Here is a 25,388-nt window from a genome sequence, read left to right as displayed (position 1 = left end):
TCAAGCATGCCCATTGACGAAGCCCGGTTGCATACTGATCCTCGAGGCGGCCAACGTACGCTTACATAAGACAGGCGATTGCGAAAGCGTCGTGTTCCGTCATCAGGTAGACTTCGGGGTCTGTGTACGAACACCTCAGATTCGTTGATAGTCAGCAAGTGCGCTGCCATTTGTCTCATCGCCCAAAGCTGCGTCTGAACTACTTTTCTCTCACCCTACACAACTGTCGTCGTCACGCCCTGTTCCTGTCCATAAATAGCCCGGGTCGTCTTTTGTCCAGTTCGTGACTTCCGACAGCGTCCAAAAACCATTGCTGAATAGAGTTTTTTAAGATTTGCCTCTCCGAACACCAAGACCGGAAAGGGCAACCTGTAAGTTGAGTGGTTGACACCTTAGCGTACCCTTAGAGCAGGAACTCGGTAAAGTCGTGGGCCCGCAGACAATGGGTTAACGAATGACAGTAAACGACGTACACATACGATAAAACGGTCAGTGAGTCTCTGCTCTCCCGTTTCGTTGGCAAGTACTTCAGAAATTCGGGAACCCCAGAATCTGGGTTTCGTACCGCGGCAGCAGTCGTCAGATGCTAAAGGTTAGTCGGCGGGCCTCGCTTGTGCAAGCTGAAGTAACTGACGCACGCAATGAACCTTGCAATGTCTCAGGGTTGTTCCTGCAAGAATACCTGGACGGATACAGCGGACGATTCTCGAGGCCGTGACACTGGCCGAGAAATTTGCTTTTTCACGACTTCGTATGACAGCTCCGGCAATAGCGAGTTTAAATTGCCGAAATCGGCTCTTCCAAGGGTATCAAAGTAATCTCTCCCTGAGACGACCTGTGGTGTACAACCATGGATCGGTCTAGTTGCCGCCCGCTAACCTCCACGTCGACCTGCGGCTCATCTCCGCCGTATCATGTCCGAATCCGTGTTACAACGAATGATCAGGTTATCACTCATCGCAGAAAAGCCCACCCATCTTGTCCCGCCACCTCCGAATTTGTTGTCACTATTACAACTACATACTCCGAGATGCAAGGCATGTGGACATATAATTCCTTCAAATTTGGCGCTTCCACAATGAATTCATCTCTGCGCTGCATCTACCTTGGCATGTTGTAATGTTTGCTTAACGTTCGGCGTCTTGTTCACCGCAGTTCTCCGAGAAGCATGTTCCGATCAGATGATGCGGACAGTACTAGGAAAGGAAGTCAGCATTCGTCTCGTAACGCCAGAAAAAAAGAAGGCTGGAACGCATACTGATTGGCTCTGTGCCAGGCGCGAACTCAACACAATTGACTGTTCCCTTGTGACCTGGCAGCTTGTACATCAATTTGCCAGTCTCGCTAGACCATATCGTCGCAGTTCCATCTCCAGAACCAACGGCCACTTTCTTGCCCTCTGAATCCCAGCTGGCACGGATGAGGTTCTTTTCGAGACCCACAGACGCACCGTCAAACGTCCTGATGTGTCTCTCGGTTGGTGCGAAGGGCCGAATGTCCCACGTCCTTACAGTCGAGTCCATAGCAAACGAGAGGAGTGATTGAGAGTCTGGCGAAACCCTCAGAGAGGTTACCGTATCCTGGTGCCCAAGCATGGAGTAGATCACCGACTTCTTGCGCAAATCCCAGACCTTGATGTCGTTATCAATGCCTCCTGAATAGACTTCATTGCCGGCTTCTGACATGGCAATAGCTGTGATCGGAAACTCAGTCTGAATGTGATCAACCGCAGTCTTTGTCCTCGGGTCCCATAAGCCTATGGACCCGTCATCACTGCCGCTGACCAAGAGTTCTTCGCCTCTCTTGCTGATGTCCATAGCATTGACAATCTCTTCGTGACCAACGTATCTTCGTATTCTGGAGCCGTTCTCCAGGTCCCAGCTGGCCAGATGCGTATCCGCCGATGCTGAGTAGACAATCTTCGAATCCCGCGACCATTGAAGGTCCAGGATGGCGCCGCGGTGGCCGTTGAGGATTCCGTAATTTTCACAATCGCCATATGTGCGCCACAGGACTTATCAGTCAGCACCAAAACTTGGCTTTCCTTGCGGCAAGATGAACTCACGAATGCTTCTATCCATAGATCCTGAGGCGATAAAGTTGCCTGTAGGATCGAACTTGGCTGAAAAAATCTCCCCAGAGTGCCCAGTGAGCTCCATGACAGGGGCTTGTAGATTGCTCGTTCGTGGCGCCTGTTACGACAACGTTAGCCATGATCGAACGGTACACGAGTCGCATATCTTACGGTCTGCACCAAGGCGTTGCTCTTCCCGGAACCATTGAGCCTCGCCAGTGCTCCCGTGGATGATCCCACGTTTTGACGCTTCACGATCATCTGGCCCGAGCCTGGCTCGTCAGATGCCGGTCTTTTTTCGGACATGTTGAGGATGTGTGATATCTCTTCGATCTAAAGGAGGTGCCGTTATTTTCAGGTCGATTTCGCGTGGGCTAATGCGCGCGTTGAGTGTTGCGATAGTTGTTCAGTTGAATGAGCAGGAAAAGACAAAATACGCAACAACTGTGATCATTGGCCCGTGCAACAACCTACCTAAGTGCAGACGGACCTGATATCTGGACGCGACGCGGAACGGAGCTTGCTTCTGCCGATCACCGAGCTACCTATCTACGTAAGTCCTGCTGGAGTGTGGGTGTGCCGGGCTCAGTTCAGTGGAGCTCCCGTCCAATCCGATGGACCCGACCTGACCTGCGCAAGTCTACGGGTACAGTGCACCTCAAGGCTTAAGGTAGGTGGATGGCTGTTGTAGGTACGCGCTAAGGTACCTAATCAACTCTCCAAGCTTCTGATTGGCGCTTTCCTCATTTGACCCTGGTGTATCCATCTAAAATATCCACAGACGCCAGACGTAGACCATCTACCACCCACACTGTGAACATCAACCACCCCGATACCATTGACAGCAACGTCAGGGCGCCCCAACACTTGCGCCTCACGACCACGCGAACTCTACGACAAGGCGATCCGGTGACGAGGATACTAGACCGGGTAGAACCCAGCCCCCAATCAGACAGAGAGGCGTTGAAACGGCCAGATCATTGCCGACTTCCTTGATTGTCTGCCGCCCTCACGAGGCTCGCATCGCTAAGCAACCTTGAGCCGTCGCACACTGACTGCGCAGCATGGCAGCAAGCAAGGCAACTCGCCTAGGTGAAGAGTGAGTATTCGGCTACGTATGCGGTTGACAGAGGCTAACACGCTTTCTCACCAGGATCTGGAAGTACGTGAAGTCACGACGACGCCATTCGAACCAGAATTGACCCTTTTCTTACAGAACACGCATCGACAAGGTGAACGCTGAGCTGGTGACTTTGACATATGGAACAATCGTCGCCCAGCTATGCAAGGACTATGACAGCGACTATGTGGAGGTCAACAAGCAGCTGGATAAGATGGGATACAACATCGGCCTCCGTCTGATTGAAGACTACTTGGCCAAGTCAAATACAATGAAGCGGTGCTCGAATTTTCGCGAAACGGCAGATATGATTGCACGAGTATGTTCATTCCCATCAAGAAGAAGACTGTCTAAATGTTAATCACTGATGAACGCTAGGTTGGCTTCAAGATTTTCTTGAACGTTACGCCCCAAGTCACCAACTGGACGACAGATAACAAACAGTTCTCGTTGGTATTTGACGAGAACCCATTGGCAGACTTTGTGGAGCTGCCCGATGATGGGCGCGCGCAGGACGAGCTGTGGTACTCCAACATCTTCTGCGGTGTGTTGCGCGGAGCTTTGGAGATGGTGCAGATGCAGGTGGAGGCACACTTTATCAGCGATGTCCTGAGAGGCCATGACACAACAGAGATGAGGGTATCGTTGATACGATACATTGACGACGAATTGCCACCAGAAGACGACTGAGCGGTGCAAACCTTTCACATGACAACACCAACTGTCCGCAACTCCGGCTGCGATCACTGGGTCATGGCCTTCGCAGTCGTGGTCTCGCGGTATCTCTCAGCTGAATTACCTGTCTGGGACGAGGAAGAGCCTCAGAGGAGCAGTCGAGATGATCAACCTCAGTATCAACGTAATCCGACTGTGCATACGGTGGAATTTCCAATGACAACTCTGTCGGCTCTATTGAGACAGGCACCCTAGCATCTCAGGCTTTTGAGATAAATGTAGCAAATGCAATGGTGCTCTCGCAGCACTAGGAAGAGACAGTGGCTCGGCTCTCAACGACACAAAGTGTGCATTTACCGGGAACATATCTGAAGAGCGATGCGGGAGACATGTGACTGCAGGCAGGGAGTGATAATTGTGAGAATGGAAACAATCTTGGCGCTCACTTCAAGGCCGCACTTTGTATCCGTACCAACGCCGGGTTTGCGGTGGCCCTGGGCCTGTATCCACGTTGGCGGAATACAACGGGAGTTAATTTTGACGACATGGAGCAACGTCCAGCTACTGCTTTCAACAATCCCATTGCTACGACTTGGCGTTGACACGACACACTAATCAGGCAAATGGACAGACCGACGGCAGCTAAACTAGCGGGTGCATTGCTACTGAATCAATTCCAGGGAGGGCATATTGCGGAGTTAGGCGACGGACTTCGATAAGTGTATCGGCCGGTGTCGGCCGAAGTGGGGAGAGGTGCCCAGAGGTTCGGGATGCCGCCGTAGTTGGGTCTAGACAGCCTGAGGGAAACTTTGAAGGAGATGGATGATCGGGACGATGCGACAAGGCGACGAGAAAGTCACGGGCGGGATGGCGACATTGAGCGAAGAGGATCGGTCTGCCTCGCCTGCTCCGAGGAAGTCATTTCGCATAGTTGGCGACATCTCGAGGCTCCGACCAGTCACAGTGTCGCGTTGGCTCGGAGCTGGCTAATGCAATAAAGTGGAGGCCCGTGCTTTGCGCAACGACAATTTCAAGTAAAAAGCATCCAAGGCATCAAGGGAATCATAGGTTGAGAACGACAATTGTGCGCTGGGGTAAAGTCTTTTCATGAGTTTTCAAGTGCGCCCTGTGGTTGGGCCATCGCAGCGTGCACACGATTTTTCCGGTATTGAAATGTCCTCACAAATAGGTGTCTTATGGCCCTGAAGAGTCGCGGACGATGCAGGGTACGTAGGTTTTTCTCGAGACCGGTTGGCGTGTATGGGAGTGGCTGCAATGCGACGGCATGGAGCCCAAGATATGTAAGGTGATATAGCTGATCTTTAGTTTCTCGCAATTCAGTGGGAGGTCATCTTGGGTCGGGTGAAACCCTGCACTGCGGGTTTATTCCCAGCAGCCTGGCGCGTCGTCGCGTCTCGCTTCACTGAGACGGATAATGAAGCGGCTGGAGCTTCAACCGCGATGCGACGTCAAACAGTCAGTACGTGGGTCGATGAGGAGCCTGCGTGCTTTAGCGAGGTACCCTGTCATAAGCTTCCGTCAGTGTCGACATCTGGGACGTTACCTATCCGTACATCCAATGCCTTTAAGAACGAATACCGTCTGTGTAAGACGATGGGTAAAGTAGGTATTAGACAGTTACAGCTGCAGTGCAGTCGGCGGGCTTATCGACTAGGTAAATACACCGTGTATCTTGATATATCTCTAAATGTCCCCCCTTCTTTGAGGTCTTTGAAGCCTTTTTTTTGCCTATGACACAACGTGCTTTGTGCCTCAGGCCAGAACGTGCTCAGAAGTTCGCGCCTCATTCTCAGGTGTACCCGCGTCCTCCCGCCCCCGAACTGCTCTGACGACCACCCAGCTCCCAGTTCCAGGTCTCCAGACTCCCCCCAAATCTGCCCAAGCGTCCTGGGCGAAAATTAGGAAAATCCCAACCCCATCCTTTCCACCCGTCGCTCGTCCTGCGTCTCTCCCCTTCCATTGCCTTGCCTTGTCCATCTCGCGCCCCTCTCTTCCACCTTCCTCTACCCTCCTGTCCTCTCCCCTTCCTTCATCAACTGAATCCCCCCCTGGTGGCCTCGCATGCCGAACACTTGCAACTTGGCTTTAAACACGCGTCACTTGCTCAGTTGATGGTTTCGCCCTTTGCCCCGAACCATTTGTCAATTTCGCAGTTTTGATCTCGCCTTATCGGTCTAGCGCAGCGCTGCAGGAGAGGGACGACTGCGACTGCTTGTAGAGCAGCAAGCTGGTCTGGCAGGATCGACGACGCCAGAACAACCCCCCGGGGCCCAAACCAAGAGCCAAATCCCAAGACCCAGAGAAGACACTCAGCACCCCAAAGAAAGCCCCCGACAGAGCTTCTCTTCCGACATCCGTTCTCCTGTCTTTCCACTTCCCTTTACTTGCATCCCTCAACCTAATCCCACTCAATCCACACTTGCTCTTCTCCTGCAACTGACATCTCTCGCTCTCGCCCTCTCGCTCACTCTTCTACACAAATCCTCGACTTCCTATCGCCATACCGCATCGCCATCGACGGAGCCAGCAACGACCGCGCCTCTTCTCCTTTCCGACTGCTCTGCTCTTCTCTTCACTTCCTTTTGTATCTCCGATCGCGAGCCCTCGCCCTGCGTCGCGACCATTCAATCCGTTCACTCTCTCCATTAGAGGCCCCCCCCAAGTGGCCTACCGCTGAACCCGACACGTTCCTGCCGGTCGGCTTTTAGCGCACCGCGTGCCACGCATCCAGCGCCTCTGAGGTGGCTGACCGAAAGTTTTTCGACGACCGCGATTTCTCTGTCCACCGACCACCACCCCCGTCCTTCAACCAACCTTTCCTTTCATCATCTACCGCATCGACTTCTTCTCTTCCAGCCGGGCAGACAACTGTCTGCAGCCCGGCCCACCCTCGTCACCATGAACGTCAACGTTAACCCCAACATGGCCAACATGAACGCCATGGGCGGCCCTGTCGGTGCTCCCGTACCCATGATGAATAATGGCGCAGTCGCACCTCAGGTCGCTGGCCCCCGACAAATGCCCGTTCCCACCGAGAGCCAAAGAACATTGCTCAACACTTACATTTACGAATACTTTCTCCGCCATCAAATGTTTGACTGTGCGCGATCGCTCGTCAACGGAGACCATCAAATAAACGTCACTAAGGATGGTGCAAACCGACGGAGGGATGAAAATGGCAATCTGCTTGGGAATGGCTTGGGTGACGATCCTATGGATACCGACTCAAAGGATGACATTGACGCGAAGCTCCCTGATGATCTTCCCGCTCCCAAACTGCCCATGCCTGCTTCCGAATCCTCATTCTTGTACGAGTGGTTCTGCCTGTTCTGGGATATTTTCAACGCGCAACGTACCAAGGGCGGCAACGGCCCTGTAAATCAATACGTCAGCCACACCCAGGTACGTGTTTTCGAGCTCATGCGACCTCCAGTTTCCATGCCATCTATTTCCTGGCTTATGCTAACTTGGTTTGCAGCAACAATCCCGCATGCGCCAAAACCAGCAGCAGGAGCTTCTCCGTCAGATGCGCCCCGAGGGCCTGGCCGCTCAGCAGCAATATCACAACCAGATGATGCGCAACATGCAGAATGGTGGCATGGCCATGAACATGAAGCAGGGAAACCTCGCGCGCACAGCTATGGCAAACAATCAGAACAAGTGAGTATTCAGTTTGCAACGGCCCGTGATTCAACTCCGAAGATGTCGCTGACAGGTTGCCGTAATAGCCCCCAAGCCATGCAAATGCTTCAGCATAAGCAGACTCAAATGCAACGCGACCCGTCTGACATGGAGGGAAACCGACAGCGCCCCTCCTCGCCTGGTTCTGGCGAAAATGCTCCTTCACCCTCAAAGCGACCTCGCCTGGACGGAACGCCTTACAACCCGAGTCAGCCTGGGATGATGCCGAATGGGAGACCACAGCAGGGCATGCCAGGCCAGCAGGTGGGGACCGCCCCAAACGTAGCTCAAGCCCAGCAAATGCTCATCACCAACGGCATTAACCCGGCACAGCTGACCCAGCAGCAGTTCACGACATTCTCAAATCAACCACCTGCTGTACAAGCGAAGTCCATTGCCACATACGCTGCGAATCTGCAGCAACACCAGGCCAGCCAGATGCCGAACAAGCCTATGCCTAACGCGGCCGGTCCTCAGGGTCAAGGATCCCCTATGATGGCACAGGGCCCTGATCAAGCTGGGCTGGCCGCATACTATAACGCCGGCGAGATGCCTGCCGGCATTCGACCTGGCCCTGGCGGTGCCCAGGCCGGCGGTGGAAGTAACCACGCTCTGCAAGATTATCAAATGCAGCTAATGCTTCTGGAGCAGCAGAACAAAAAGAGACTTATGATGGCTCGACAGGAACAGGACAGCATGGGCGGTGCTATGCCAAGAGGAGACGGCCCTGCCGGTCCTGGCGGTCCCGGTGCTCCTCCAGGCCCCAACGGCCAGCCATTCCCTGAGACTTCCCCTCAAGGTGCTAGGACAGGAGCCTCGCCCAACCCGACAGAGCAGATGAAGCGTGGTACGCCCCAGATGAACAACGCGGGCATACCTTCACCCTTGCCGGAGGGCGCCCAGTCTCGGGGCTCCCCCAATCCCATGAACTTCATGGGCAACCAGATGGATCCCAACATGGCACCCCACTTCTTCAAGGGCATGGCGAATATGGACGGGAACATGGTGCCAAACCCTCAGATCAATGGCATGCGCCCGCCTAGCTCGCATCCAGGCCAGACCTTCAACGGCCAGATGAACCCTCAACAGATGATGGCTGCGAGACAGCAGCAACAACAGCAACAAGCGGCTCAGCAGCAGCAGCAGCAAGGCCAGCCTCCGCAACAACAGCAACAGCAGCCTCAACAAGGTGGTCAAGGCAATCAACCTGTGCAATGGCAAGGAGGTCCGAACGGCAACCAGATGGTACCTCAGGGCCCTCAGGGTCAAGTCCAGGGCACCCCTCAGCAGCGATCAATGCCACCACCGTCTGCGCCTGCCGCCGCGAACGCAAACCGTACAAACACCTCGTCCCCTCAGCAAGCAACTGCAGCGCCACCCACTCCTTCGCAAGCCAATAAGGCAGCGCCCAAGAAGAAGGATAACAAGAACGCAAAGGCCAAGGTAAGCACAACAAAAGCCTATGAGAACCATCTAACAAATTCACAGGCTGCCACACAAAAGAAGTCAAACCCCAATCTCAACAGCGGAGCCACGCCGGCGGCTGATGGCACTCAAGACCAGGAGCCGCCAACCCCGGCGACGCCCATCACTCCTGTCAACCCCGCAAGCTTCAAAGCTGGCCAGAACGCGCCGGTCTCTGCCGTTCCCAATGGACAGCCTCCAGCTCCCGCAGCCGCACCTGCGCCCCAGGTCGCTCCTCAAGCTCACTCGGATGCCAACCAGAACGGATCGTTTGGCATGGACAGCACGAATGGCATGGTCGATTTCGGAGCCATGGCATTTGCGGACCCTCTCGTCTCCGATAACGTCCTAAACGACTTCGATTTCGACTCGTTCTTGCACGAAGATGGTGACAATCAAGCCTTTGACTTCAATACCGGCTCTTTCGGCATGGAGGGTGCCAACGAGATCGGCGCAGACTAGGTGTCCAATTGAAACTGTCATTGCGCGCGTTTGTAGCCAAGGGTAGTTCGACGATACGGTGACGGTGCAGGCTGTCGCTTCGCGCCTCGCAATATCCGCCATTCATTCCTTGGATCCAGCTACGACTTCGACCGTTTTGTTTGTTCCAGCTGGGCAACATTTCGGTCGGAATACCAGCAATCAAGCCCCCTGGCTATGTGAACATTGAGTGGCATATACGCCAGTTGATTCATCCCCAAGGGCAGTCTATGGACCCCCTGCCCAACCCAAAAAGAAAAAAAAACCATTCCCAACACATGTGGTCTCTAGACCATTTACATCGTCGTCACTCAGCCTGACAGTTTTCCTTATTTGCTACTGTTCCTCCACCTACCACCTGTCGACAACATAGGCAGAAATGGTTCTGGTGTTTGTTATCTGGTGGAAGTGTGGTGGATGGACACATTCACCGTCCTCTAACGCCCTTCAAAACAAAGGCGGTCTTAATTCACGCGTGCATCTGCCTGGTGTGGCACGCATTCAACCTCAACAGGGGCCTTCGAGCTAGCTGTCACCACACGAGCTTCTCCTTGGCTGTCCTTGGATCATTGGTTCTGGAGTTCTACGGGCCGGTTTCGCTAGTTTTTTTCAGGTGCCTACTTCCTACCTCGAACAGTTGGGCGAAATCATTGATTACATGCGGCATACGAATTGAGATTGCGGAGCCCGGGTTTTACTTGGAGTGGGAAAGTTCGCTGGACCATGAGTTTCAACTTGTGCAAAAGAGGAGAGGAAGTCGAAAGGGGGCAGAGTTGCTGTCCGGGGTTGAGTATGAGAAGAGCATTGTATTTATTAGAAGGTTCAGGACAACATCATACCGTGTCCAGCCGTCGTCGTTTATCCTAGGTCTTGTCAGATTACTGTGGCGTGTGGAATGGTATTGGCTTACGAGGTTCAATCCATATTTTTTCAGTTGTTCGAATACTGCTATCAGGCTCAGCAGAGGCATCTTGTCAACGGTGAATAATGCTTGTCAAGCAATCCGGAGAACACGGGTGTACGCGAGGCACCATGCGAGTTGTATGTTCAAGGTAGGTGTGTCATTTTGAGTGTATTTCAAGCCATTGACCACCATGGACTGGTCGTCGATGAGGGGGAATCCTGTTCGCGGACCGCTTCGGGTGCTCAATTGACAGTGCCCGGTGTTGATGTATTTTGGAAGGGACAGCATTTTTTCCTGCTGCTTTTCCTATGGTGACATAATCCACCTCACTGTCGTTGTTACTGCTGTCGTCGTCGTCGTCGTCGTCGTCGTCGTCGCCGCCGCCGCCGCTATTATTACCATCATCATTACTTCTACTACCGTCTTTGATAGCGATGCCACAATAGACTCCCAACTACCAGTCCCCGCCTCCTGGTCATTACTATATACTAGCTCACATAGTCTATGACCAAGAGCAGATTCCATCCATATGTGCTTGAGGCAGCAACGACAGAAAGGGAACTTCGCGCGTCGGGCGTATCGATCCCGTGTTCCTTGAGCCAAAGCAGAGTTAGAATCAAGTCGCATCATAGTTTACTTTCCACAAGTTGGGTACTCGGCGCATTCTGAAGAGAATGCCATTTGATTTTATCATTCTGGTCACATATCTGCCATCACTCTGCGATAGCATCTAGACCACCGGTGTTTCGCCCTTGAAATAACAGTCTTGTGTCAGTCACATACTAAAACACTGGGCTCTTTCAATCTACGGGAGGGAAGGGTGGACTAAGGTTGGCCACTGCAAGAAAAATCGCTGTTGAATGGGGGGTATCTACTATGAACAGAAGCGCCATCGCGCGTACTTGAGTGAAGCTGCGGGCAAGCGTCACTGGTATGGCGTTGTTATCTCGAGGCTCTCGTCAAGATTTGGTCGGATCGCAGAGAGCCCGCAACGCTCATCCAGTGTACACAAGCAAGCGTGATTGAAAGCGGTCGAGAGAAGTCCAGCATGCGGCAAGTCCTTGACGTGAGGACACGCGGGGGCGAATTTCATTGAGGGAAGCTCATGCCGTCTCGTAAACGGCGAGATATCCAACCTCCATCATGCTACCATAGCCATCCTGAGTAGCGTCGGTAGGATTACCCGGAAGTGTACCACCTATGCTATGTTAGTTGGGCGGCTCAAATATGGCCGAAAATGATTCAGACTTACCAACAGCGACGTTCATGAGCACGTAGTAAGGGGCATGGGCGAGCGTGGCCCAGATCGACTCGTTCCCAATATCAGCACCGGTCAGCGTGTTGAAAACAACGCCATCGCGCATCCAGGTAATAGTCTCGGTGAGCCAGTTGTTAGAAGTACGGTCCCACTGAAGACTCCACGTGTGCCAGTCGTTATCCGGGATCGAGGTAGCAACTCCACGGCCGCTGGGTTCGTTGCAGATACCGCCAGACTCTTGTTGGCAGTGGACGGTGCCCGTGGCAGAAAGCTGACCATTGACCTGTTCAAAGATATCGAGCTCGCCGCAGAGAGGCCACTGCGTACCGTGACGGACGGCATCGCCCAGCATCCAGAAGGCCGGCCAGATTCCCTGCTTATTCGCGTTGGCGCCCATTCTGAACATGGACTGGACACGCATCAGTTTGCCGGGTTGAGGGGTCCACGAGGCTTTGGTCTCTATGCGGCCTGAGGTCCAGACGCCATTGGAAGATTTGCGGGGGATGAATTGGATCGTCTCGCCGCCGGAAATTTGAAGGTTCCAAGATGAGTCGGTGTAAGTCTGTACCTCGTTGTTGGTGTCAATGGCTAGAGTGATGCCCCAAGTGTCGCTTCGGGGAGGCGCGCCAGCGTTTCCTTGGAAGGTCTCTGACCAGATGTTGTTCATGCCGTCCAGGGCCGGGGGGGCGAGAGCCTTGGCAAAGGGCACAAGTGCCAGAAGAAGAGTAGAGCTAAGCATCTCTGATGTTATGAAGTGACGTTTCAGACTTGAGGACGATATCGAGGGAGAAATTGATGATTATCGATTGTGTGGTGTTCTCGTCGTACTGGCTTATAATGCTGGCAAGCTGCAAATATCCAAAAGAAGGAATGACTGGGACGATATACGTCGTGTGAATGAATGTAAGTGAAGTGATCACCAAGAAAGGAATGTAAGCGGCGCTGTAGGCCAGGTCAGGGAGTGTGGAATTGAAGGCGAGAAGGCAACGAAAGGCATTCTGATGATCGGAGGCCAGAGGCTGGACTGAGTATATATAATAGATAGGAGTGTGCTGTTTGCACAAAATCCTTGCCGGTGGACAAGAAAGTGGGCGGCAGCAACAAGGGAGGTCTCCTCGGTGCTGAGAACCAGAGAGAGCAAGCGGGCCACAGAGACAGGGAAAAGAGCTCGCTCACCACCCATGGGCCATGGCAATCCTCCGAAGCAGTATCCATAGCCCGAGGCTGTATGCCGTAAGGCAGAAGAAAGAAATTGGACGTGGGGAGTAAGGATGAAACGCCCAGAATCGGACAGCAACACCCTTCAGTGGCGGTGATGGTGGTCCGCTTGGCTCGCTGGGGCTCGACTAATCACAAGTTCTCGTTGCAGCCGAAGTCCCAACAATGGTAGCTTCGCGGCGCAAGTGGGTTGCGTGTAGGTAGTCAGATGTGGGTAGTACCAGGGCCGATGAACAGGGCCAAGTCAAAGGCAGGGACAGCGAAGACCATACCAAACATATGCAGATAGTCGAGTTGGTTAGTTGGTAATTGGCCACCACTATCGCAGTGACTCTGCATTGTACCTGCGCAGCTGCGTGGCACCAAGAAGCTCCCATCTTCCCTCCCTGACGTGGTAAAGTAGAGGACCGTCTAGATACCTTGCACAACAGGGGCAGCTCTTGACGGGAGGTGGCTGATGAATGGAAGGGAGTGGTGATCTGCGCCATGAGAGGGGACCCCAGCGGCCGATGAAGGTCGGGACCAAGGACCAAGAGGGAATTGCGGAAGTGTCGGTGCAATGAGAGGGCACAAAACGGGCAGAATGGAGATTCAAGCCTGGAAAACCACCCAGGTTGAGGTAGCAGGGGGCGCAGAGGACTGAATGATCATGGATTTGCATGATATTGGCATAGACGGGGGAAAGAGACGGGACGACTTAGGATGTTGATAAGGGGGCCTCCGAGCCAAGGATCGACTCCCGCTGCTGCATTGGTCACTGATAGATCCCGCTTCATAAGGAGAAAATAAAAGCGCATAAGCTCAATCCCCACCGCTAGCTGGGGATTGGGGTGTGATCCGTCCACTTAGAGCAGAAAAATTCTGAAGGGGGAGGAAAAAAAAATAGGAGATGGGCAGAGTCAGTCAGACTCGTTCGTCCCGAAGCTCCACGAAGGAGAAAAGGGGTAGGCTCGGCGATTGCGCATTGGATATGATATCTCTTGATGATGTGCTGCAGCCAACATTGTGTGCCGTGTATGCTGTATGCTGAGAGGAGGTAGGGGGAGCTTGATAGAGCGTGCTGAGCATACACTGACAATGCCACGGGTGTCTCGTTTCCTCCCACTCTAGAGGCACATCGGCAACGCATCTAGCCCCTGGGATCCCATGGAGGAGGTGGTGGATGTGACAGAATGGTAGCGTGGGGGGGCTGCCTGATGTGGATGGCCAGTGTGCAGACGGGACACGCCGCCGCGAATTTCTCAGTGCGAAAGATCGGATCGCTCAAGTGCAATGCCCCTGCCGCTATATGACTCTGTACGAATAGTGGCGTAGCCTGCCAGCTACCCAGCCTTACTTGGGCCGGCAATGCATGTTCTGAGACAGGACTGACAGGGTTTCTCCGACAGGGGCTGGCTGGTCCGCGGCGACACTGGACGAACCAGAGGAGGCCAAAGATATCGGGTAAAGGTGCCGCAGCACACCGCAATGCGCCGCAAAAGGACGCGGCACTGCCCAATTCCGCACCAGAGACCCGGACCGACTCCGTTCAGGTGCCGCGTTGGAGATGGGCCGCTCAGTCTGTAAGAGCGGAAATACCCACTGCCTCCCAAACGCTTTGTTACCCCTGCACGTAGTATACATACGTGATGGCCACATAGAGTACATACATCAGCATGTCAGCCAAACTGACCACACAATCACGGACGCAGAGCGTGGAAACCAGGTAGTCGAACTTCCGCGTAAATCCAGGAGATAAGCGAGTCGCCTCCACTGAGATACACCACGTTAAACCGAGGGCATGGTACCGTGGATACAAGGACGATGGCGAAGCGGGAGGTCCACCACTGAGACAATGCCCCCGTCGCTGAAGGTCGCTGGCTTTGTGAGGCTCAGAATGGCGGAAACGAACTGTCATGCTCATTTTCGGACGACCCCAAGCCTCTTCCTTCCAGTGTACATTATAACATCGCCAAGCGCGTTCTGTGCGCTTTAGCCCGTGATAAGATATCTGGCTCTCTTCCAAGGCATGTAGGTCAGCATCCTTATTTGTTTATGCACAACAGGCTCAGCCGCCTACTGTTTCTGTACACGACTCTAAATTCTAGACAAGTTCTGAGCAAAATGTCTGTTCAGGCTAGACACTCGGGGTATATTATCCCTACATTACTAATAATGAGGTATCCGGGACCTGGTGGTGGAGTGTCTTGTTCAGCATTGGCCGCCATCTAGTATCTGGTCTGGCTGAGGAATTGCGCCGAGGACATCCCCGAGCTTTTTGCCAAGTTGGACGATTGTGTGCTCGTACACTCGCGCGACGTCCATATATAGTCTGTCGTCATCCTCATCCCAAACCAATCTGGCGCGATCGTCGCTTTCTGCTTCAGTGTCGAAGTCTTCTTCCTCTTCGCCGTCGTTGTCTAGCTCTCTGCCAAGAACTTCGACAATCACTAGTCGAGTATGCTCTACGGAGCTTCGACAGCGGACCATGTCGGTGGTGGTCATTCCTGCCCTGAGGCCGTTCTCAAAACCGGGCAAAGAGTCGCCAGTGTCGATGTCTCGGCCAGTCAGAAGACTTGCAAAACAATGGTCGAGCTTGGTGAGAACAGAAAACGTAGCTCTCGGAGAGGGCGGGAAGGCGACGGTCCATTGAGTGAAATCGCCAGCGATATTCAAGAGGAAGGGGATTTGCAGGCTCGCTACGAGGGGATGTGTCAGTCATAGGAGAACAAGAAGCGTGCGGGAACACGTGGGCGTTCACTAACGTGTTGCGGATAGCCAGAGAACATCGATGACGCCGTGCAGGTCTTTGCACAGCTCTGCGAAGGTCTTATAGCCAACAACATCGTCGCCCGGCTCAGGATTGCCGTGTTTCTTAACAAAGCGACGGTTGACTACTGCCAGTCGTTCCCCAACGTATCGGCGGACTGTGTCTTCTTTACTCGATCCTGGCCGCAGGGATTTGGCACGAGGATGGGGGAGGCCCGCACTAGAACGGATAGATGAGCTGCTGGGAGCTGGTGAAGGGAGGGTCTGCGAGGGGAAGAACCCCCCCGGGCCGGGTTGCGAGGTGTCAGCCATGTTTGAAAGGTATAGGCACTGGCTGGGTCAGGGTCGACAAAGTTCGGCGCATCGTCAGGACTGGAGCATGGCTTTATAGGCGTTAATCTGAGCTTGAAGGTATGGGTAGCACTCGAGCAGTGAGAAGCACCGGGTAGGTAGGTTGGTAGAGGATAAGTTATCTCCGCTCCATCACGTACCAAAGGTTTAGGACTCACTATCCGTACCGGCCATGACCTATGTATGTACCTTACCTACAACTGTCTCTTAGTAAGCATTGCTGGACCGTGCATCACGCCACACCTTGACCACTCAGCAGTGGCTTTTGCCGGCGAGATAGCGCTAACGTGAGGTGGCTCGTGTGGTGACGTTGGATCAAAAATTTCCGCTGCGACAGAGCTCCGTCGCGCAAGCACCAGTCTGATATCGACCTCCAACTTCACAAAGCCACTGAGTGTGGAAAGACAAAATACTTCTCCCCCGCCAACGAGAAATTTTCCCCAGTCGTCAAATATCGTTGCTGTCAACATGCCTCCTAAGAGAATCGTCGTTGAGAGAGCTGGTGGCCCCCGAACTCGCCAGCCCAAGGGTTACTTCAGATCGACCTATGATGCCCTGACTTCGTCAGAGAATGCACCTATCGTGCGTAGCATCGCCATCTTCGGCGTAAGTTCTACGCCCACCCATTTTTCCCAGGCACGCAACAAACTGACCATGTCCGCAGGCTGCCGTAACTTTCCTCTCGAGCTCCTGGGGCGAGTTCCTCCTTCCTCCGTGAGCAGTCCCCTGATCACCTACCTGGTATTGTCTAGCCATTCTTACTCTCTCTAGTCAATGAAAACCTCAATCTCTCGATTGCCGAATGACGATCCATGTATAATCACACATTCCTGTTGCCGCAAATGCTGGCTGTACAATAGTTCGAAGACGGGTAGCCTCGATGCTACTTCACGAGGAACGGCATACGAGGGTCGGCTTAGTACTCGAACCCACGACTTGCGCCCCCTGGGCTAATGAATCTCACTCTGATGCACCACCTTCGCTTCATCTTCCAGAGCCTGTCTCGATGTGATATTGTGTGCGGGCACGGTATGGCAACTCCGAATAGGCCAAACCGTCTAGGCGTCGTTGTCGTTCTCTTGCCTATCACAGCACAGCTCGCCAGGAGAATCAGCACGGCATCAGCTACACTCGGCAAGGGTTTCAATGGGGAAACAAAGGCAAGTTTACAAGCTTGGTCTGCAGATGGCCGTATGCGGCATTACAATTGATTAGGTAGGCTTAATCGCGCAAAATATTTCCCTAAAATTGGGGCTAGGACCTGCCCGCCTCTTACATCAACGCCGCATTCTGGCAAGTGCCATTGCACTTTTGGTAAAGTGACAGCGCTGCATATCCACCACACACGTCGGCCGTGCTGCCGGGACACGGCATCTCGCAACTGCCGAGGAGGCCCTTTTTGGGCATCCGATCTGCTGCCACTGAATTGCCACACCAACACTCCTTGGCGTACTCCAGCCCAGCATACTGGTATCCCTGATCGTTACAGTATTTGACGCAAAAGTCGACGGTCATGGTGTCTGACGTCTTCCTAGCGGGAAGCGTACGACCTTGGCCTGAAGGATCACGAGCGCAGCCAAGATATTTGAATTTGAGTGTGCTCGTAACATCCTTAAAGCCCCATTGAGGCTGCGAGATCTGTGTTGTTGCGCCGCAATTTGACTGCGGTTGTGCGTTCGACGGGCCTGCTTGTACCGGGTTGCAACCAGGGAGGGCATCCAGTTGGCCGGAGACTTGCTCATTCACTTTTACGGGCACTCGACACCCCTTCCTCGTCTCGTCATCGAAGAATTGAAAGACGCTGCATTTTTCAAGTGAGCCACTGTTATCAGTGCATTGCTTGATTGCAGACTGGAGTACGTTGATATCCCATCCATTAAGGAAGTCACCGTGGAGACCGTATCCGGTTGGGTCACTGGGCAGCGTCAGCTTGCACGGTCTCCACGCGGGACGACGAGTAGTGCATACCCATTAGACAAAACGAACGGTTGCTTGTCCCCATACCATTGGTCTTTGAAGTCGGTAACCTGGAAGATAACCTCATAGAATAGACTAAATCGTTAGCTCCTATGACAAAAGGGAATTCTCATTGAGTGGGGGGGACCGTACGTTACAAGTCTCTTGGGGTGGGATGTCGGGCATTTCCCAGTGCTAACACCACTTGGATATGCCATGTGGCTTTTGTGGTCTTGTGAATCGACGTTGAGACCGTCCCAGCAGGATGGGAACACAATTTGGACACGTAGCCCATCGGGACAGTTGCGGTTGGGGAACTCATTCGTCTGAGGGCCACCATTGCCTAAACAGACATATGAGATGGCCTTCTGCTCCAGGCTGCTCTCATTGAAGCTGCGCAACCTTGGGTCACCTGCCAGCATCCGAAAGCCCTTTGGGAAAGCGAGAAGTCCGTTGCTGTACTCTGGATCCTTTGGGTCCGACCTTAGTCTTAATGAGAAGAAAGGTTAGTCTTGCCACACATAGTTCTTTCCCCATTGGAGAGATTCCCGCTTACAGATAATAAACCAGCATTCCTCCAGCCTGTCCGACGCTCGTGAACTTCCCGTTTTGTCCCCGATAGTACAGACTTGGTGTCCAATAGTTGCTCAAGTCGGCAGTGACTGCACAGGTCGAGCAAGAGGACGCGCGAGCCTGTTCATAGGTCATGCTGAAGTCAAAGCCGTTGCCACCCATGACAGTATGTACATGCCCAGATAACGTTCCAGGATTGACAATGGGATCGGCTCGTTCTACGACCACCGGCCTTGAGCAGGGGATCTTGAAGAAGGCGGTAACATGACTGACCATCCACGCGCCGCTGAGGAGCCACCTCGCAGTCTTCATGATCGGAAACTGTAGGGGCCAGGCAGTGAATTGGCAGTATGTGGGATTCGAATTATGTAAGAGTGCGGGCCAAGGCGTTGGGAAATCAAATCGGCCAAATATTAAGTGAGTGTCAATGGACTGAACAGCTGCAGGTGTCGGCGTATGCGAACAACGAAGTAACGATGTGGATGTTAACTCTTATCAAGGCAGCGTGGACACGACCTGGTCTTTTTATCTTTTTCTCCCTCCAAGCAGATCTACGGTTCGCGACCACAGCCTCCGACGTGGATGGCAGGCTAGGCAAGACTCCAACGATAGGGCTCTTCCCATGACAGCCATGGCTTCACAGCTCCATCAGCCACCCGGCCCATTGTTTTCACCTTAAGCTATCGAGGAACAAGGCAAGTTGGACGCATGACGATTCGCCTCAACTTAGTCTGCAAGCGTTCCTAGGCCGAGGACTTGGTGGTGTCCACAGATTGCGAGCTGGACTTGTCGGCGGCGCTTGTCGGCGGCGCTCGTCGGAGGCGGGTCCGGGATGCCATGCAGGCAGAAGGGCAGTCGCGATTTTAGCTCCCCATCGTCACGGACAGCGCATGCCATTTCAGCCTCAAACCGGGCGTACTAATTGCCTGTCCTTCAGCTACATGTCTCTCTTATCACCACCAGGGTAGCGCAGATGTACCCGACGGACGGGGGTTTGGGGGCGTCGCAAGATCTGACGCACGTCAAGATTCTATGCGGTGGAAGATTCAGGCAATATCCGTACTTGGCCGGACCGGAACTCGAGACCATGGAACCAAGCTTCGGAGTTTGAATACTCGATGTCTTAGACAGCAGTGTCATCTGGGAATATTGTGGGGGTTCTGTTTGACTCAGCTTCGTCCGCACTTGCAAGCATCCGTCATCCGTCGGGGTCTCAGTCGGAATACACATTGCGTTTGAGGGCTTTCATTGGAAAATTGACGGATTGGTACTAGGGGGACAGTTTGATGAACAAACGAAGAGCTCCCGAAAAGTTCCTTATGCCAAGGTGCTCATACTAACCCAACTGGTCGGGCGATTGGACACCCAGCAGCCGGTTACAAGGCCAATGGACGGGCGTGTGCTCAGCTGTCGAGACTTTTGGGAATCAATGAGAGACAGGTGGCGGGCCAGAACAGGCTCTTTGGCCCCTAATTGGGAAATTGCTGCTACGGTCTCGGTAAGTTGTCTCCTTGTCTTACTTGGCAAATTGCCCGACCTGTCATCTGTTCCCGGAAAAAAAAGGCGAGGGCTGAGAATGCTTTCATGTCCCCTTCGTCCTTACCCCCGAGAAAATTCTAAAGAAGCAAGGCCGGTAGACCCATGCCTGGAAGAAAACACACGATCTGCGTGACCCAGCAGCGAAGGATGATGGTCCACTTGCCGACACAAACAGACACTAACATGGTGCTGCGTTTGACAGCAGCAAACTCTCGGGTATCGGAGACCTACAAACACACTCTGGCAGAAACCCCCAACCCCGTGCCGTAGACGGAAGGTTTCGGTCATGGCGGGAGTGACGGCATTTGGGAAAATCATGGTGGGGCCGCAACGGATACCGTACCGCCGATACGGGCGTGTCAGTGGTGTCTCTGCGCAACTGATCAGGGTCTTCTACAACGTTGATTGGGGTTTGAGGAGTAAGACAAGATACCTCATCGTCTTCTGGGCAATGAGGCTCAGTGAAACTTATCTTTATCAATCGTTGTCTTGACGCCTCGTCCGTCATCATGATCTAATTTACTTTGCCCGTTTCAACTGAATATCGCCGCTCGGTGGGCGAAGTAATTGTCGTGGGTTATGGCGGGAATACTCTCTTGAGTATTTACTGATGAGTTCCCGGTTTTCTGAAAAAAGCCGTTCTCTTCCGCGCCTCCCGGTCATTTTCTGCATATGGCCTACCTGGCAGCCGGTAGCGGCCAGGGTACATATCATATCGTCACCAGAAAGGTACCATGTTCTTCGTGGCTCAGATAAAGCTCTGATCCGGCGCCGAATCTTGATCTTGGCTGCAATCCTAGTACGATAGGAGATCACGTAACGACATCGTGCATCTCTTGAGTGCGGTCGGTCAACTGTATCTCTGGAACCCAGGCGCGTCCATGGTTATTGGGTCAGTCAAGGTACTGTCACAGCTTAATATCACAGGCCCCTAACATCAAGATTGAGCAATCAAAGCCAATCCTCGGTCTATCAAGTCTCGCTTTGGAGCAGTCATTGTGATCAATCTTGCAACATCACCCGCGAGACATCCGTGCGGTCGTGGTCCATGTTGTTGCATCGACAACCGGAGGCCAGATCAGATCTCCTGGTGAGATGGCGGCAGTTCGTTTGAGGTTTTCTCGGGATTGGGTCCGGCAGAGATTGAAAGCTCTAAGATGTTATTACGCCCGCCTCCTGAAGCGCCCCGGCTCACTTCCTATTATTGTTTTAGAAACAGTTGCGATTCATCCACTCACCTCGTCTATAACTTGTGTGTGTTCCGTTTCCCCCAATTCCAAAAGCCTAAGTTGTCTTCTTGCCAGCGGCTTCTTCTCTCAGCGTTCATCCTGGAACGTACCAACCGTTGCCACACATCGCCATTTCCGTTCAGGGCGAGGTCAATATCAGATCACCTCGAGGCTTCCGTTCCCTTCGTAGTGGCCATCGAGACCTTGAGAGGGTTAACACTCACACCATTTGCAAATCCATCAGAGTGAGGTACGCTCTTTTCTTTCGACCTACAGTGAGTGCCCTTCGGTTCAATTCACTGATTTGACACGGCCAGAAACATGTCTCATTTCGACCCGTTTCGGCAGACGTTCGAACTCGTCAAGGCAGATGGCAATATCATAAAGGTCGATGTCGCCGTTCTTGATTCCGCCAATCAGGAGAATCTCGGAATCTGCACAAATTACGGTTCCCAAATCGGCGCGAGTTTCATGATGCTTCTGACTATCGTTGCTATGACACCATCGATCAAGCTCATCAAAGTTTCCCTTTGGATCCACATCCTTGCCCTCGTTGCAAGCACCATTCGTATGACGCTACTCGCTGTTTATTTCACCTCAAACTGGACCAACTTCTACGCTTACTGGGCCCAAGATTACTCTCGGATCACGGCTGGGGACTTCCACCGAAGCGTCGCAACGGAGACCATGTCCCTGATCCTACTGATTCTAGTCCAGGTATCGCTCGGTATCCAGGCCTGGGCTCTCGTCAACCTGCTGCCAAGATACTGGAAGTGGTTCTTCACGGGGCTTTCCTGTTTTGTGTCCACCGCCGCCATCGCTTGGCGTATAGCATTCAGTGTCATACAAGTCGAGGCCATCCTGCTCATTACGTTGCCCAACCCGGACTGGATCCGCTACCAAAGCACCATTATCGGCGCAGTTTCCGTATTCTATTATTGCGCTCTGTTCAACATCAAGCTTCTGATGCACTTGATCAAAAACCGTGGAATTCTTCCCACGAGGCACGGACTGAACGCAATGGAGGTGTTGGTGATAACGAATGGTCTACTCATGATGATCCCAGGTAAGCTAGCTCCGAGGGTCGCCACTTCAAGTAACCCGTCGTATCCCACAACTACCCAGAGAACCTGCTGACATACCGAGACAGCAGTCTTTGCCGCACTAGAATGGGGTCATTGGACTAATTTTGAGTCGGCTTCTGTCACGTACACGTCTGTGGTTGTGTTTCTGCCACTGGGAACCCTGGTTGCTTCTCGTATCTCAAGCAACACATCGCAAGCCGAAGGCCAGAGAAGCTGTTGCACATGTTCCAATACACCCTTGAGGCTGTGCTCTACGAGCGGCCTTTTCAACAACCATGGATGCGCACAAGGGGGAGTTGTCACCTCACATATAGAATCGTCACGCCCAGGTTACCGGGGTGACTCGGTCGATCCGATTGATGCCGAGTTGCAGCGCATCGAAGACTGCGAGAAGGGAATTATTCGCGTCAACCGAATCGTTGAACTCCACGAGGAACGAGTGTGATTACAGACAAACCTGGATATGGCCAGGCCTGGAGGAGGCAGCGGGCACTTTCAACACGCTTGACGAACAAATGTTTGCGATTTTCCATCACAGGAAGTCGTTGGGTATCTACTACTTTATTTAATTGAGCATTGAGAAGGATGCCGTTTACTTTATTACCTACGCAACCCAGCTAGCGTTCAGCAACAGCAAGATCTGTCCTTCCATTTATCAATAAGTGAGAACATTTGCTCTTGCCTCACTGAGCGCCCAGCCACAACTGGAAGGTCCGATAGAGGGTTAAGATCTGTCGCGGAAGGAGGAGATGGCGAGTCGCCGATGCGGCCGACACGCGACACCTCCTTGGATTATGCTTTCTGAACTCCGGCATACTATCCAGTCCAATGGACTTGTGAAGCCCCCAAAACTACCTGCCGCATCTTTGACTGCCTGACTTGCCCCAGAGCCTTCGCTACAATGAATGGAGAACCTAAGGTCCCGTTCGTTCAGACAAGGAACCAGGAAACCGAAGAGGTTGGCTATGATCTGAGGCCCGCACCCCTTCGACTGTCTCCCAGGAGCAGGGACACGCATGCACCTCGACTATCAAACGAACATCATAGCCAACTATACATGGCGCCTGCGGAGTATGGCGGCGAAGTAAAGTCATCCAAGATCTCGCCAGCTTGTGGTCTTGCTGCTATTGTGTCCAAGTTCGAGATTCTGGAGGCTATGACCAACCTGGAGAAGCCTGAGATATCGACTACTGTAAAGGCAGGTCCCAGAACGCCTCGCAAGATACCTCGACATCATTCGAAGCACATGATGGGCGAGAACATGGATCCAAGTCTGGAGTCTAGCCAATTCTCGTCTGGCGATATATCCGCCCCTGAATGGCATAATCATTATCGGGAGAGACAGTGGATGCCAGATACTTCCACATCTACAATGGTCAACACAAGATCCAGGGACAAAGGGCCAAGCACCGCGGTAGGGATTGCGACGGGGAGTATGCACAACATTGTAGCAGAGAGGCGGCAGATTTTTGAGTCTCGGACGGGTAAGATAATCCATTTTTCATGCTTTGGAAGACGATATCATTTACTGACACGGGCGTAGGGTGTCATACTCTGCCTAGCAAGTCTGCAAGCATGCCTTTCAACCTGTATGGCACTAGCCTCTCGGGGTCAAGCCCGCCGTTGACAATGAAACTACGGCGATCCAAGACATATTGGACCACAGCAATGGAGTCAGACAGCCTCTCGGAAGCCTCGAAATCCCAGATTGGGATTCAAAATGGACTTCAAAATACAAACAATCAAGCCTCGACAAATTCAAGGGAACAAATCGCAGCTACAGTAGATGTACAAGCCGGCGGCCACGATCCGCTTCTTATGCACAGCAGTGAGGCTCCAAGAAGCAGATCGAAGGCAACCACAGCAATCAAGCCAAGGAGCAAGCTGTTTGGTGCTATCGATGCACTGTTTTCGCGCGAGGCCAGCCTGCATTCGTCGAATGAACAGCTAGAGCTGCCTCCCAGTCCGAATATTCGATCAAATCAGGAGTCAGGGGAGGGATGGGAAAACGACGGTGTATTACAGTGTCCAGGATCAGTAGAGCAATCCTTCCCAGCCCAGATCCACGCCCCTCACCAAGCCCGCAGAGAAGCGGAATTCAACACCATAGGCAACGCCACCGCGGTCACGTATCCCAACGTCAGGGGAACGGTGATGAAGACTGTCCAGAGCCGGGTCACTAATCTACGGAATCTCTTGAACATGACTGCCAAGGAAGATGACGAGCTGCAACTCAACTTGCGTCTGAAGCGCCGCCACACTGGACCACAGAGAAACCAGTCCATTCATCGTTCTCATGCGCCAAATCATTCATTCGACTACGATCGCGAATTCAGGCTGGGTTTCATGGTTGATTCGCCTGACCCACCGCGATATTTGCGAGAATATCAGAGTGCCCGGGTCTCCAGAGATTCGACGCGATCCTCGCTGAAAGATCATATCAGCGCCTTCGAGTCGCTCTCTCGCTCCAGGTTCGAAATATCGGAACCGAAACGGGGAACACCGAGGAAATTACCGTTGACTCCTGCGCGCAATGACGAAAGAGAAGAGCACCCAGAGAGACGTCCTGTTAGTCGGCGATTCGAATTCGAAAGCCTAGGTTTCAAGCAAGGTCGGGAGGTTTGGAGGAAACTATCAGCATCTTGGGACAAAAGAAAGCCAGCTGATGATAGCCTCGACAAGCATGAAGACAGGCATGGCTCGATCGCCGCTTCTCCAGGCCTGCCGACGACTTCTCGACCACAGAAAGGGGAAAATACTACGGGTCGCAGGCTCGGCTCTTGGCTCCCAAAAATGGCCAAAAGTGCCCAAGATAAGACGTTGATCTCTGCTGCAAGCCTGAATTCGACGAGAGCATGGCAGCCAGACCTTCCTGCGCGCAAGAGCATGCCCGCAATAGCCACAGAACAAGACGGCGAGGTAGAGATTTCGAACCTCAAAAGCATTCCATGCAAGGAGCAGTTGGGAAATCTCCCAGCATGCACAACGGGACCGATCATCGAGACAACCTGC

The 25,388-nt window shown here is 53.1% G+C and overlaps 6 protein-coding genes across 6 annotated transcripts; 3 read left to right on the top strand and 3 right to left on the bottom strand.

Moving 5' to 3' along the window:
• Nucleotides 1-1,146: 1,146 nt before the first annotated feature.
• Nucleotides 1,147-2,380, bottom strand: COL26b_005164 (uncharacterized protein; the record flags this gene model as incomplete). Its single annotated transcript, XM_053178020.1, has 4 exons — nucleotides 1,147-1,196; nucleotides 1,259-2,014; nucleotides 2,066-2,192; nucleotides 2,246-2,380. 4 exons carry the CDS (start codon nucleotides 2,378-2,380, stop codon nucleotides 1,147-1,149), a joined length of 1,068 nt encoding a protein of 355 aa, XP_053037979.1.
• A 758-nt stretch (nucleotides 2,381-3,138) lies between these two features.
• On the top strand, nucleotides 3,139-3,884 carry COL26b_005163 (uncharacterized protein; the record flags this gene model as incomplete). The annotated part of the gene is made up of 3 exons (XM_053178019.1): nucleotides 3,139-3,173; nucleotides 3,291-3,513; nucleotides 3,573-3,884. The coding sequence occupies 3 exons, from the start codon at nucleotides 3,139-3,141 to the stop codon at nucleotides 3,882-3,884; spliced, it is 570 nt and encodes a 189-aa protein (XP_053037978.1).
• A 2,904-nt stretch (nucleotides 3,885-6,788) lies between these two features.
• On the top strand, nucleotides 6,789-9,497 carry COL26b_005162 (uncharacterized protein; the record flags this gene model as incomplete). Its single annotated transcript, XM_053178018.1, has 4 exons — nucleotides 6,789-7,292; nucleotides 7,369-7,550; nucleotides 7,619-9,014; nucleotides 9,060-9,497. The coding sequence occupies 4 exons, from the start codon at nucleotides 6,789-6,791 to the stop codon at nucleotides 9,495-9,497; spliced, it is 2,520 nt and encodes an 839-aa protein (XP_053037977.1).
• A 2,025-nt stretch (nucleotides 9,498-11,522) lies between these two features.
• Nucleotides 11,523-12,416, bottom strand: COL26b_005161 (uncharacterized protein; the record flags this gene model as incomplete). The annotated part of the gene is made up of 2 exons (XM_053178017.1): nucleotides 11,523-11,617; nucleotides 11,672-12,416. The coding sequence occupies 2 exons, from the start codon at nucleotides 12,414-12,416 to the stop codon at nucleotides 11,523-11,525; spliced, it is 840 nt and encodes a 279-aa protein (XP_053037976.1).
• Nucleotides 12,417-15,085: 2,669 nt separating this feature from the next.
• COL26b_005160 (uncharacterized protein) lies at nucleotides 15,086-15,955 on the bottom strand (the record flags this gene model as incomplete). The annotated part of the gene is made up of 2 exons (XM_053178016.1): nucleotides 15,086-15,573; nucleotides 15,640-15,955. The coding sequence occupies 2 exons, from the start codon at nucleotides 15,953-15,955 to the stop codon at nucleotides 15,086-15,088; spliced, it is 804 nt and encodes a 267-aa protein (XP_053037975.1).
• A 5,657-nt stretch (nucleotides 15,956-21,612) lies between these two features.
• COL26b_005159 (uncharacterized protein) lies at nucleotides 21,613-22,428 on the top strand (the record flags this gene model as incomplete). The annotated part of the gene is made up of 1 exon (XM_053178015.1): nucleotides 21,613-22,428. One exon carries the CDS (start codon nucleotides 21,613-21,615, stop codon nucleotides 22,426-22,428), a length of 816 nt encoding a protein of 271 aa, XP_053037974.1.
• Between the last annotated feature and the right edge of the window lie 2,960 nt (nucleotides 22,429-25,388).

The sequence above is a fragment of the Colletotrichum chrysophilum genome, assembly GCF_026319265.1.
Source record: "Colletotrichum chrysophilum strain AFK26 chromosome Unknown scaffold_34, whole genome shotgun sequence".
Taxonomy (NCBI): Eukaryota; Fungi; Ascomycota; class Sordariomycetes; order Glomerellales; family Glomerellaceae; genus Colletotrichum; species Colletotrichum chrysophilum.
This window is presented reverse-complemented; position numbering and strand designations above follow the sequence as displayed.